This window comes from Bufo gargarizans, chromosome 1, assembly GCF_014858855.1.
Source record: "Bufo gargarizans isolate SCDJY-AF-19 chromosome 1, ASM1485885v1, whole genome shotgun sequence".
Classification (NCBI taxonomy): Eukaryota; Metazoa; Chordata; class Amphibia; order Anura; family Bufonidae; genus Bufo; species Bufo gargarizans.
This window is the reverse complement of record NC_058080.1, coordinates 517985566-517998794: the sequence shown is the minus strand read 5'-3', so window position 1 is coordinate 517998794 and position 13229 is coordinate 517985566. Positions and strand designations below refer to the sequence as shown.

Sequence of the window (13229 nt, the reverse complement as noted above, 5' to 3'; positions counted from 1 at the left end):
ACCAAATACACATTAATGTATTGTCAGCTGAGAACACTGACAGTCTAATGTGTGTGGGGAGTTCCTGACTCTCCTCCAACAGATGATATGGGGAAAAGAAGGATCCATCAAAATTAATATTTTCACCAGATCCTTTTGTTCTCCTGGGATATAAGCTGCCACAAGAAGTGTCTGGCTGCAGCTTTCTACCGTCTCCCCATTAAATACTCACTTACACAGATAATACTATCAATCACTGATAACACCTCCCCTGTATACAGCTATTAGTGACTGACAGCTATCTATGTATACAAACTTACACAGAGAATGTTATCAACCACTGATAACACCTCCCCTGTGTACATCTATTAGTGACTGACAGCTATCTATGTATACAAACTTACACAGAGAATGTTATCAATCACTGATAACACCTCCCCCGTGTAAAACTATCAGTGACTGACAGCTATCTCTATATACACTTACACAGAGAATGCTATCAATCACTGATAACACTTGCCCTGTGTACAGCTATCAGTGACTGACATCTATCTCTGATAGCATTGTGTGTGTAGGTGTATTTACAGAGATAGATGTTAGTCACTGATAGCTGTACACATGGGAGGTGTTATCAGTGATTGTATATACACCTACACACACAATGCTATCAATCACTGATAACACCTCCCTGTGTGCAACTGTCAGTGACTGACAGCTATCTCTGTATACACACTTACACAGAGAGGAGGGTGGGGATGCAGCTGATGAGCAGCAGCACTTAGTATGCATTCTCCATTACCAAAGCCCCACATTACCACAGTCCTCTCTGTACTTGATGTCTCCTTATCCAATCTATTCCCAGAGAAATTCAGCTGAAGATCTTATCATCTGTATTCAGGATCATAATCCCTGACAAGTAGGAGAGGAGGATGAGGCAGCTCTTTACCTCAGTGTTGTGAAATACCCTGTCCTCCTGTGTGATTAGGACAGGTTTTGTGTGTACCAATAGGTGGCCATTTTATTTCTCCAAATGATTACTCACCAGACAAAACGAGCCATTATAACTAATGAACAGTATTTCGGAATATATTTATAATAAAGTAATATTTAAGTATTTTCAGTAATTTTATTTTCCAAATTCCGAGAGAGAACCACTTTAACCCCTTAAGGACCGGGCTCATTTTCACCTTAAGGACCAGGCCATTTTTTGCAAATCTGACCAGTGTCACTTTAAGTGCTGATAACTTTAAAACACTTTGACTTATCCAGGCCATTCTGAGATTGTTTTTTCGTCACATATTGTACTTCATGACACTGGTAAAATAAAGTCAAAAAAATGAATTTTTTTGCATAATAAAATACCTAATTTACCAAAAATTTTTAAAAATTTGCAAATTTCAAAGTTTCAGTTTCTCTACTTCTGTAACACATAGTAATACCCCCAAAAATTGTGATGACTTAACATTCCCCATATGTCTACTTCATGTTTGAATTATTTTGGGAATGATATTTTATTTTTTGGGGATGTTACAAGGCTTAGAAGTTTAGAAGCAAATCTTGAAATTTTTCAGAAATTTACAAAAACCCAATTTTTAGGGACCACTACAGCTCTGAAGTCACTTTGCGAGGCTTACATAATAGAAACCGCCCAAAAATGACCCCATTCTATAAACTACACCCCTCAAGGTATTCAAAACTGATTTTACAAACTCCGTTAACCCTTTAGGTGTTGCACAAGAGTTATTGGCAAATGGGGATGAAATTTGAGAATTTCATTTTTTTGCCTAATTTTCCATTTTAACCAATTTTTTCCACTAACAAAGCAAGGGTTAACAGCCAAACAAGACTATCTTTATTGCCCTGACTCTGCTGTTCACAGAAACACCCAATATGTGTCTGTAAACTACTGTACGGCCACACAGCGGGGCGTAGAGTGAAAGGTGCGCCGTATGGTTTTTGGAAGCCAGATTTTGCTGGACAGTTTTTTTGACACCATGTCCCATTTGAAGCCCCCTGATGCACCCCTAGAGTAGAAACTCCATAAAAGTGACCCCATCTAAGAAACTACACCCCTCAAGGTATTCAAAACTGATTTTACAAACTTCGTTAACCCTTTAGGTGTTGCACAAGAGTTATTGGCAGATGGGAAAGAAATTTGAGAATTTCATTTTTTTGCCTAATTTTCCATTTTAACCAATTTTTTCCACTAACAAAGCAAGGGTTAACAGCCAAACAAGACTGTATCTTTATTGCCCTGACTCTGCCGTTTACAGAAACACCCCATATGTGGCCGTAAACTACTGTACGGCCACACAGCGGGGCGTAGAGTGAAAGGTGCGCCGTATGGTTTTTGGAAGCCAGATTTTGCTGGACAGTTTTTTTGACACCATGTCCCATTTGAAGCCCCCTGATGCACCCCTAGAGTAGAAACTCCATAAAAGTGACCCCATCTAAGAAACTACACCCCTCAAGGTATTCAAAACTGATTTTACAAACTTCGTTAACCCTTTAGGTGTTGCACAAGATTTAATGGAAAATAGAGATACAATTTCAAAATTTCACTTTTTTGGCAGATTTTCCATTTTTTATTTTTTTTTCCAGTTACAAAGCAAGGGTTAACAGCCAAACAAAACTCATTATTTATGGCCCTGATTCTGCAGTTTACAGAAACACCCCATATGTGGTCGTAAACTGCTGTAAGGGCACACGGCAGGGCGCAGAAGGAAAGGAATGCCATACGGTTTTTGGAAGGCAGATTTTGCTGGACTGTTTTTTTGACACCATGTCCCATTTGAAGCCCCCCTGATGCACCCCTAGAGTAGAAACTCCAAAAAAGTGACCCCATTTTAGAAAGTACGGAATAGGGTGGCAGTATTGTTGGTACTAGTTTAGGGTACACATGATTTTTTATTGCTCTATATTACACTTTTTGTGAGGCAAGGTAACAAGAAATAGCTTTTTTGGCACGTGTTTTTTTTTTTGTTATTTACAACATTCATCTGACAGGTTAGATCATGTGGTAATTTTATAGAGCAGGTTGTCACGGACGCGGCGATACCTAATATGTATACAATCTTTTTTTATTTATGTAAGTTTTATACAATAACTTTTTTTTAAAACCAAAAAATTGTTTAGTGTCTCCATAGTCTAAGAGCCATAGTTTTTTCAGTTTTTGGGCGATTATCTTGAGTAGGGTCTCATTTTTTGCGGGATTAGATGACGGTTTGATTGGCACTATTTTGGGGTGCATATGACTTTTTGATCGCTTGCTATTACACTTTTTGTGACGTAAGATGGCAAAAAATTGCTTTTTTTACACCGTTTTTTTTTTTTTTTTTTTTACGGTGGTCATCTGAGGGGTTAGGTCATGTGATATTTTTATAGAGCCGGTCGATACGGACGTGGCGATACCTAATATGTATACTTTATTTTTATTTATGTAAGTTTTACACAATGATTTTATTTTTGAAACAAAAAAAAATCATGTTTTAGTGTTTCCATAGTCTAAGAGCCATAGTTTTTTCAGTTTTTGGGCGATTATCTTGAGTAGGGTCTCATTTTTTGCGGGATGAGATGACGGTTTGATTGGTACTATTTTGGCGTACATGCGACTTTTTTGATCACTTTTATTACCTTTTTTGGGAAGTAAGGTGGGCAAAATTTCAATTTTCTCATAGTTTTTATTTTTTTATTTTTATGGCGTTCACCGTGCGGGGAAAGTAACATGACCGTTTTATAGATCAGGTCGTTACGGACGCGGCGATACCTAATATGTGTAGTGTATTTTATTTTTTTAATTTTTATTCAGTGATAAATGTTTTTTTTTTTATCTTAACTTTTTTCACTTTTTTTTTAATTTTTTTGACCCAGACCCACTTGGTTCTTGAAGATCCAGTGGGTCTGATGTCTGTATAATACAGTACAGAACCTATATAGGGTTCTGCACTGTATTTTACTTACACTGAACAGATCTATGCTTTCAGCACAGATCTGTTCAGCACCATGGACAGCAGGACGCCTGAGCAGGCGTCCTGTTGCCATGGGAACCTTCCCCGTCTGCCACAACTTCGCAGACGGGGAAGGGTAAGGACGGGGCTCTCGGGGGGATGCCTGGGGGCTCTCTCCCTCTCCCATCGGGGGGCTGCAAAGGCACAGCAGCCCCCCGATGGGAGAGGGAGGGAGCTCCCTGCACTGTTAACCTTTTCCATACAGCGGTCCGTACGGACCGCTGTATGGAAAGGGTTAAACGGCTGACATCGCATCAACGATGTCAGCCGTTTATACCAGGGTGCCAGCAATGTGCTGGCACCCTGGTATATCCACTAGAAACCAACGATTATTCAAGGGGAGGCAGGCGGGGGATTGCGATCCCGCCTGCCGCACCGCCCGCCTCCCGCAACGCCCCCACTGCCTGCGACACCCCCCCTGCACCACCCGCCGCCATCAAATCGTGCAGGGGTGCAGGGGGAAGGTGAAATCTTGATTTTAGGCACTCTGAAGTTTCTGATCCCCGCGGTCAGGGACCGCGGGGATCAGAAACTGCAAAAAGCGCAGCAAACCGCAGGTCTGAATTGACCTGCGGTTTGCTGCGATCGCCGACACGGGGGGGTCAAATGACCCCCCCCTGCGTTGGTACGGGATGCCGGCTGAATGATTTCAGCCGAAATCCCGTTCCGATTAACCCCCGCGGCGCCGGAATTCAGATTTTAAGTCAGGACGTACCGGTACGTCCTCGGTCCTTAAGGACTCGGGAAATAGGGCGTACCGATACGTCCTCGGTCCTTAAGGGGTTAAGCAAAGAAAAAGCAGAGATTTAAATGTAGAAAATGTAGAAAAATTTACACTGAATCTTTTCCCACAGAAACTATATATTAATCTGCTCAGCTCCTCCTGCTCTATAACATGCTGCCCTTAGACTGCACTGCATTTCATGATGACATGTCCTCACATTCAGGGGACATTTGTCAGCAAAGGAATCCATTTTTATCTGACTTTCCCTGAAGATAATAGGCTCTAAAGGATTCTGACAGCTTCTCGTCCCCTTCTTTCCAAGGAAAAACAATGTTTAATAGTTCCATTAATGGTACTATTAAACATAGAGCTGGGTCAGCTGACCTGTCCTGTATGTCCGCAGAGGTCGGCAAGAGTTTGACACCAATTGTTCCTTGTGGTAAAGGGGATTTTGGCGATCTTGAGGGTTGAGCAGAAGCTTGAGGTGAGGAAGGTTGAGTTGATGATTCACTACTACTTTCTGTCTCTTGTCTTTTCCGAAGTTGGGCCTATTGAAAACATATATAAGTATGAAATATGACAATGCAATATGATGATACAATTGAAGATTAGTAAGGTTGGAAAAAATGGGGTTGCACTAGTTTCTGTGAAAAGCCCACATATGTTCCTTGTCATAAATGTACAAGAAGCATTTACAAGAAACAGAAAAAGGAAACCTTACAAAAAATTCTGGGTTTCAATACCATGATGCATTATAAATTTAAGAGTATGTTCACACTGTGTTTGAAGCGTGTTCCCATTGTTTTCATTGGGAAACTGAATTGCCGTGCATGCAGCAGATTTTTTCGGTACAGATTTGACAAGTCACTTGGATTCTGTGCAAAAATTTCAATGGATTTACTACATGGGAATTAACCCCATTCCGTGGGGACAATCTACAGGTGGATTTCTGCCGCAGATTCTGCATCAGATATTCTATTCAAAATATATGTCAAGTGAACATAGAAAACATCTATAAATTCTGTATCATTTTTACTAAGTGTGAAAACTAGGTTTAATTCATCAGCCACATAAATCTCTTAGTTCAAACCGGCTTGTACTGTATAATGAGAGCTTACATGTGTACACCGATGTGAATGGTGATTACAATAAACACAAGCTCATAATAACATTGCACTTACAGAAATCGGAAGACGTCATCTAAATCCCTGATCAATTTTTGGCCTGTAACTGAGTGATGTGATCAGATTTCACATTGAAAATATTTTAAAAAAGGCCTTTCCATTTTTATACACACTAAAGGGCCTTCTATATACATTTCTACTGGTAGGACCTCTTTAACCACTTCAGCCCCACTAGGTGAAACCCCCTTCATGACCAGGCCACTTTTTACACTTCGGCACTACACTACTTTCACCGTTTATTGCTCGGTCATGCAACTTACCACCCAAATGAATTTTACCTCCTTTTCTTCTCACTAATAGAGCTTTCATTGGGTGGTATTTCATTGCTGCTGGCATTTTTACTTTTTTTGTTATTAATCAAAATGTAACGATTTTTTTGCAAAAAAATGACATTTTTCACTTTCAGCTGAAAAATTTTGCAAAAAAAACGACATCCATATATAAATTTTTCGCCAAATTTATTGTTCTACATGTCTTTGATAAAAAAAAAATGTTTGGGCAAAAAAAAAATGGTTTGGGTAAAAGTTATAGCATTTACAAACTATGGTACAAAAATGTGAATTTCCGCTTTTTGAAACAGCTCTGACTTTCTGAGCACCTGTCATGATTCCTGAGGTTCTACAATGCCCAAACAGTAGAAAACCCCCACAAATGACCCCATTTCGGAAAGTAGACACCCTAAGGTATTCGCTGATGGGCATAGTGAGTTCATAGAACTTTTTATTTTTTGTCACAAGTTAGCGGAAAATGATGATGATTTTATTTTTTTTATTTTTTCTTACAAAGTCTCATATTCCACTAACTTGCGACAAAAAATAAAAAATTCTAGGAACTCACCATGCCCCTCACAGAATACCTTGGGGTGTCTTCTTTCCAAAATGGGGTCACTTGTGGGGTAGTTATACTGCCCTGGCAATTTAGGGGCCCAAATGTGTGAGAAGAACTTTGCAATCAAAATGTGTAAAAAATGACCGGTGAAATCCAAAAGGTGCACTTTGGAATATGTGCCCCTTTGCCCACCTTGGCAGCAAAAAAGTGTGACACATCTGGTATCGCCGTACTCAGGAGAAGTTGGGGAATGTGTTTTGGGGTGTCATTTTACATATACCCATGCTGGGTGAGAAAAATATCTTGGTCAAATGCCAACTTTGTATAAAAAAATGGGAAAAGTTGTATTTTGCCAAGATATTTCTCTCATCCAGCATGGGTATATGTAAAATGACACCCCAAAACACATTCCCCAACTTCTCCCGAGTACGGCGATACCAGATGTGTCACACTTTTTTGCTGCCAAGGTGGGCAAAGGGGCACATATTCCAAAGTGCACCTTTCGGATTTCGCAGGCCATTTTTTACACATTTTGATTGCAAGGTACTTCTCACACATTTGGGCCCCTAAATTGCCAGGGCAGTATAACTACGCCACAAGTGACCCCATTTTGGAAAGAAGACACCCCAAGGTATTCTGTGAGGGGCACAGCGAGTTCCTAGAATTTTTTATTTTTTGTCACAAGTTAGCGGAAAATGATGATTTTTCTTTTTTTTTCTTTTTTCCTTACAAAGTCTCATATTCCACTAACTTGCGACAAAAAATAAAAAATTCGAGGAACTCGCCATGCCCCTCACGGAATACCTTGGGGTGTCTTCTTTCCAAAATGGGGTCACTTGTGGCGTAGCTATACTGCCCTGGCAATTTAGGGGCCCATATGTGTGAGAAGTACTTTGCAATCAAAATCTGTAAAAAATTACCGGTGAAATCCGAAAGGTGCACTTTGGAATATGTGCCCCTTTGCCCACCTTGGCAGCATAAAAGTGTCACACATCTGGTATCGCCGTACTCAGGAGAAGTTGGGGAATGTGTTTTGGGGTGTCATTTTACATATACCCATGCTGGGTGAGAGAAATATCTTGGCAAAAGACAACTTTTCCCATTTTTTTATACAAAGTTGGCATTTGACCAAGATATTTCTCTCACCCAGCATGGGTATATGTAAAATGACACCCCAAAACACATTCCCCAACTTCTCCTGAGTACGGCGATACCACATGTGTGACACTTTTTTGCAGCCAAGGTGGGCAAAGGGGCCCAAATTCCTTTTAGGAGGGCATTTTTAGACATTTGGATCCCAGACTTCTTCTCACACTTTCGGGCCCCTAAAAAGCCAGGGCAGTATAAATACCCCACATGTGACCCCACTTTGGAAAGAAGACACCCCAAGGTATTCAATGAGGGGCATGGCGAGTTCCTAGAATTTTTTTTTTTTTGCATAAGTTAGCGGATATTGATTTTTTTTGTTGTTTTTTTCTCACAAAGTCTCACTTTCCGCTAACTTAGGACAAAAATTTCAATCTTTCATGGACTCAATATGCCCCTCACGGAATACCTTGGGGTGTCTTCTTTCCGAAATGGGGTCACATGTGGGGTATTTATACTGCCCTGGCTTTTTAGGGGCCCTAAAGCGTGAGAAGTCTGGAATATAAATGTCTAAAAATGTTTACGCATTTGGATTCCGTGAGGGGTATGGTGAGTTCATGTGAGATTTTATTTTTTGACACAAGTTAGTAGAATATGAGACTTTGTAAGAAAAAACAAAAACAAACAAAAAATTTCCGCTAACTTGTGCCAAAAAAAAATGTCTGAATGGAGCCTTACCAGGGGGGGGGGGGGGGGTGATCAATGACAGGGGGGTGATCAATGACAGGGGGTGATCAGGGTGATCAGGGTGATCACCCCCCTGTCACTGATCACCCCCCCTGTAAGGCTCCATTCAGACATCCGCATGATTTTTTACGGATCCATGGATACATGGATCGGATCCACAAAACACATGCGGACGTCTGAATGGAGCCTTACAGGGGGGTTATCAATGACAGGGGGTGATCAGAGTGATCAGGGTGATCACCCCCCTGTCACTGATCACCCCCCCTGTAAGGCTCCATTCAGACATCCGCATGATTTTTTACGGATCCATGGATCGGATCCACAGAACGCATGCGGACGTCTGAATGGAGCCTTACAGGGGGGTTATCAATGACAGGGGGTGATCAGGGAGTGTATATGGGTGATCACCCGCCTGTCATTGATCACCCTCCATTCAGACGTCCGCATGTGTTTTGCGGATCCGATCCATGTATCCATGGATCCGTAAAAATCATGCGGATGTCTGAATGGAGCCTTACAGGGGGGGTGATCAGTGACAGGGGGGTGATCAATGACAGGGGGTGATCAGGGAGTGTATATGGGTGATCACCCGCCTGTCATTGATCACCCCCCTGTAAGGCTCCATTCAGACGTCCGTATGCTTTTTGCGGATCCGATCCATGTATCCGTGGATCCGTAAAAATCATACGGACGTCTGAACGGAGCCTGACAGGGGGGTGATCAATGACAGGGCGGTGATCAATGACAGGGGGGTGATCAGGGAGTTTATATGGGGTGATCATGGGTGATCGGGGGTTTATAAGGGGTTAATAAGTGACGGGGGGGGGGTGTAGTGTAGTGTGGTGTTGGGTGCGACTGTACTGACCTACCTGAGTCCTCTGGTGGTCGATCCTAACAAAAGGGACCACCAGAGGACCAGGTAGGAGGTATATTAGACGCTGTTATGAAAACAGCGTCTAATATACCTGTTAGGGGTTAAAAAATTCGGATCTCCAGCCTGCCAGCGAACGATCGCCGCTGGCATGCTGGAGATCCACTCGCTTACCTTCCGTTCCTGTGAGCGCGCGCGCCTGTGTGCGCGCGTTCACAGGAAATCTCGGCTCTCGCGGGAGGACGCGTATATGCGTCCACCCAGAAGAGCAGGACCGCCGCCAGGACGCAATCCTGCGTACGGCGGTCCTGAGGTGGTTAAAGGTGCTGTCTTACGTATAAAAAAATAATACTCTATAAGAGAAGAGAGGCTCTCACTACAGAGCCATACAATAAACGGACACCCCACTGATTTCACTAGGAAATGTAAAATGCGTCGCATCACTAGTAGTGGTGCTGCTGGGAGACACTTTAATATAATTTTTGCATTACTGTAACGTGATTTGTTAATGTGTAAAGTCAGTCAAAATAACGGTGGCTGTGAAATCAAATACGCTTGTTTTTCAGCAGATTTCAGCCTGGAATGAGCTCTGATCAAGAATATAACCAGTCCATCGAAAGGGGGACGAACAATCATTTCTAAAATCTGCCCTCATTCAGTTTGCATATTGTCGACAGCACATTCCTGTTTACAACGGAAGATGTAGTGTGATAATTTTTATGTTTTCTTAAACGACCTTATCAATTCACTAATGATTGGGAACGAGCGCTCTTATAAGGCTACTTTCACATCTGCGCTTTCCCTTTCCGCTATTAAGATCCGTCAAAGGATCTCAAAAGCGGGGGAAAACACTTGCGTTATGTCCCCATTTATTGTCAACGGGGAAAAAAAACTGAAATGAAGAGAATGGAGGGCACCAGAATGTATTCTGTTCCGTTTGGTTGTGTCCCCATCGCGGACAGAATAACGCTGCAAGCAGCGTTTTTCTGTCCGCGATGTGGTGCGGAGCAAGACGGATCCGTCATGACACACAATGTAAGTCAATGGGGGGGGGGGAATCCGTTTTCTTGGACACAAAAGAATACGGATCCGGCCCCATTGACTTACAATGGTTTTAGAGACGGAACCGTCTTGGCTGTGTTAGACATAATACAACCAGATCCGATCAGAACGGATGCAGACGGTTGTATTATTATGACGGAAGCATTTTTGCTGATCCATGACGGATCCAGCAAAAACGCTGGTTTGAAAGTAGCCTTAATTATCATTTGGTGGATCATCGGACAATGTAAAAGGAGTTTGTAGAAGCTATACCAAGCATAGATGCCAATAAAGGAAAAAGTCCTGACTCATTTACCATCAGAGTGGAGTGGTCCATTCCGGGAAACATCGGCATCCTCTGGGATGGAAGTGAAGACCTTTGAGGTTTTTCTTCTTCCCCATCAACCTCATCCTTTTTCTCCGGTTTGTCTTCTAAAATACCAGACACAGAATAATCATAGAAATATTTCTAAAATGTGCCCAGTAATATACTGTAGAGAAAGCAAAAAAACCCTGCTACATTGTACAATGCCAAGTGCAGGAAGTGCAATAACCCCACTAGGCACAGTACTATTTCCCAGTTTACCAGCCCCTACAATACTCCACATTTCCAGTCAAGCAGAGTCAATGGTCATATCTAGAACACGGTTACCTGTAGAATCAGTGAACATCCAAGGACTGTCTGTATCTTCTATCACTGCAAGTTGGCTACTGGACACCAAAAGTCGACTTCTGCGCTGTGACTGGCTAGGTGCACGACGCTGGCTCTTCCGACTTAGCTGAACCCTGTTCTTGAGTGCTGTGGAATCTAAGACCGAAGTTTGCTGTGAAGGAAACAAGAGTTTCAACTGCAATTGTCCTGCATCAATATTTATCTATCTACTAACCATAAAAAAGGGATGTATATGGATCAAGGTAACAGTTGCTTTGTGTTAGGTCCAGTACATCAGATGATTATTACAAACACTGATTACGGCACTGTCCAAGCCCCCGCTAGGTCAGCCTAATGCCCCCCATACACATTAGCATACTGCTGGCTAACCCTCCAAGAATTATTTACTGAATAATGAATGCAATGTGACTGGCTTTCAAATATAGGTGGCCACAGGCCGTTTTCATAGCAACAATCAAATGTCTATGAGGACAGCCAACACTCTAATGGATGCGACAGGTTGCTTTTCAAGGGGTATGTTATGTTTTCAGTTGTGACTGAAAATGACCATGGCCAACTTTATACTGAATGAGATAAGAAGAGGGGTGTTAAAAATATGCGCACATATCCGCCACTCTTAAGGCAGACTGTCCAGATATACACAGGAGTGGCAAACAAGGTTTTTAAATCTGTGTCCAGACTTACAGCAGTTTTAAACTGTATCAATAAAAGTGATATTTTAATTTCACTCCAAACCTGGGTCAAGTTAGGTTGATAGCCTCCAGGTCTAGGTCATTATTGTTAAAATAAGTACATTTGAAAAGGTTGTTGCTTTCAGAACAGTCTAATTTTAACATCAATTACAAAGATTCCTTACATCCACGAAAGAGAAATCAACTGCTTTGGCTTCATGAAAAGATGGGGTGCTTGCTGTGCCGTCGGTGGAGTCAAAATCCATGCTGGATCTATCCAGACTCCCTTCACGAGCTTCAGTGATGGAATCATGCTGGTCAGTCTCAGTGTGGGACAGAGAGGACAGGCGGCTGTGTGACTGCTGTTTGCGGCCGCTGATGTTATCGTATGACGAAGATTCTTGCACAAAGCTGAAACAGAATAGGTAAATATTCTTAGTACAGTAAGCTTTGTACAAATGCGGTAGAATATGGTACAGTCCTTTGAAATAATTACGCCGTTTTGGTTAGTTGGACATAGCAGCTAATGCAAAAGAAAAAAAATACATTTAGGAAACAGCAGAGGGCAGCCAAGTCACACGAATATAGTGAATGGTCTCCGTACTATGCAAGAGCAACCAGCCGAGATACAGGAAGCCGCAGTGTTTATGAGGACAATTTTCCGTTTTCTCATTGATCTAAGCAGAGGGAAATAATGGCGGGGCTGGTGTAGGAAACACATTTCTCAAAAGGAGAGAAGGGTTACACTACACGGCATCAGTGTTGCCAGCCGTCTGTAAAACCATAGACAGTCCACAAATAACGGGTGTTTTTTTTTATTTTTTTATGTGGTCCATCGTGTCCAAAGATTTTTTTTTGATTTTTTTTGCAATTTTTGCAGGCATTTAGGAAGTCAGCAGGAGAGGGAGAGAGGCCTTGCACAAGGCAGGGCACTAAAGAGAGAGAGTAGGGATTTGAGTCAGCCAATCCCTACTCTCCTTGTTAAAGTATCACCAGCCCTGACCTTCAGACTGTCTGTGAAGACCAGTGGGCCATGCATGCACCAAGGAGGAGTGTATCGGTTAGGCCTCATGCACACAACCGTATCTGTTTTGAAGTCCAGCAAACACATATCCCCAAAATATGGATGCGGCCCCTGTGCTGTGCGCATTTTACTTGCGATCCCATTGTTTACAATAGGTCCATGGTTCACATTTTGCAGACAGTCTGTCTTTTTGGGGAACAGACATACAGATGATCCTCGTGCTTTCCGCATCTGCATATCTATTCTGAAAAAGGCTAGAACATGTCCTATACTTGTCGGGAAAATGTGAACCATTGACTTCAATGGGTCCACTGAAAATGCAGGTGTAACATGAACCGAATCCATATTTTGCGGATTTGCGGACCGCAAAATGGATTCAGTCGTGTGCATGGGC

General features: G+C 42.2%; 1 protein-coding gene across 3 annotated transcripts in view; it reads right to left on the bottom strand.

Annotated features, from left to right (window-relative positions):
- Positions 1-13229, bottom strand: part of KIAA1671 (KIAA1671 ortholog) — a 173420-nt gene that overhangs the window by 2178 nt on the left and 158013 nt on the right. For all 3 annotated transcript variants that reach the window (XM_044275376.1, XM_044275378.1, XM_044275377.1), the window contains 4 exons: positions 11997-12222; positions 11120-11291; positions 10784-10899; positions 5095-5258 (listed from right to left, as the gene is read on the bottom strand). In XM_044275376.1, the coding sequence (XP_044131311.1) occupies positions 5095-5258; positions 10784-10899; positions 11120-11291; positions 11997-12222 (678 nt within the window). The remainder of the gene's footprint in view (positions 1-5094; positions 5259-10783; positions 10900-11119; positions 11292-11996; positions 12223-13229) is intronic.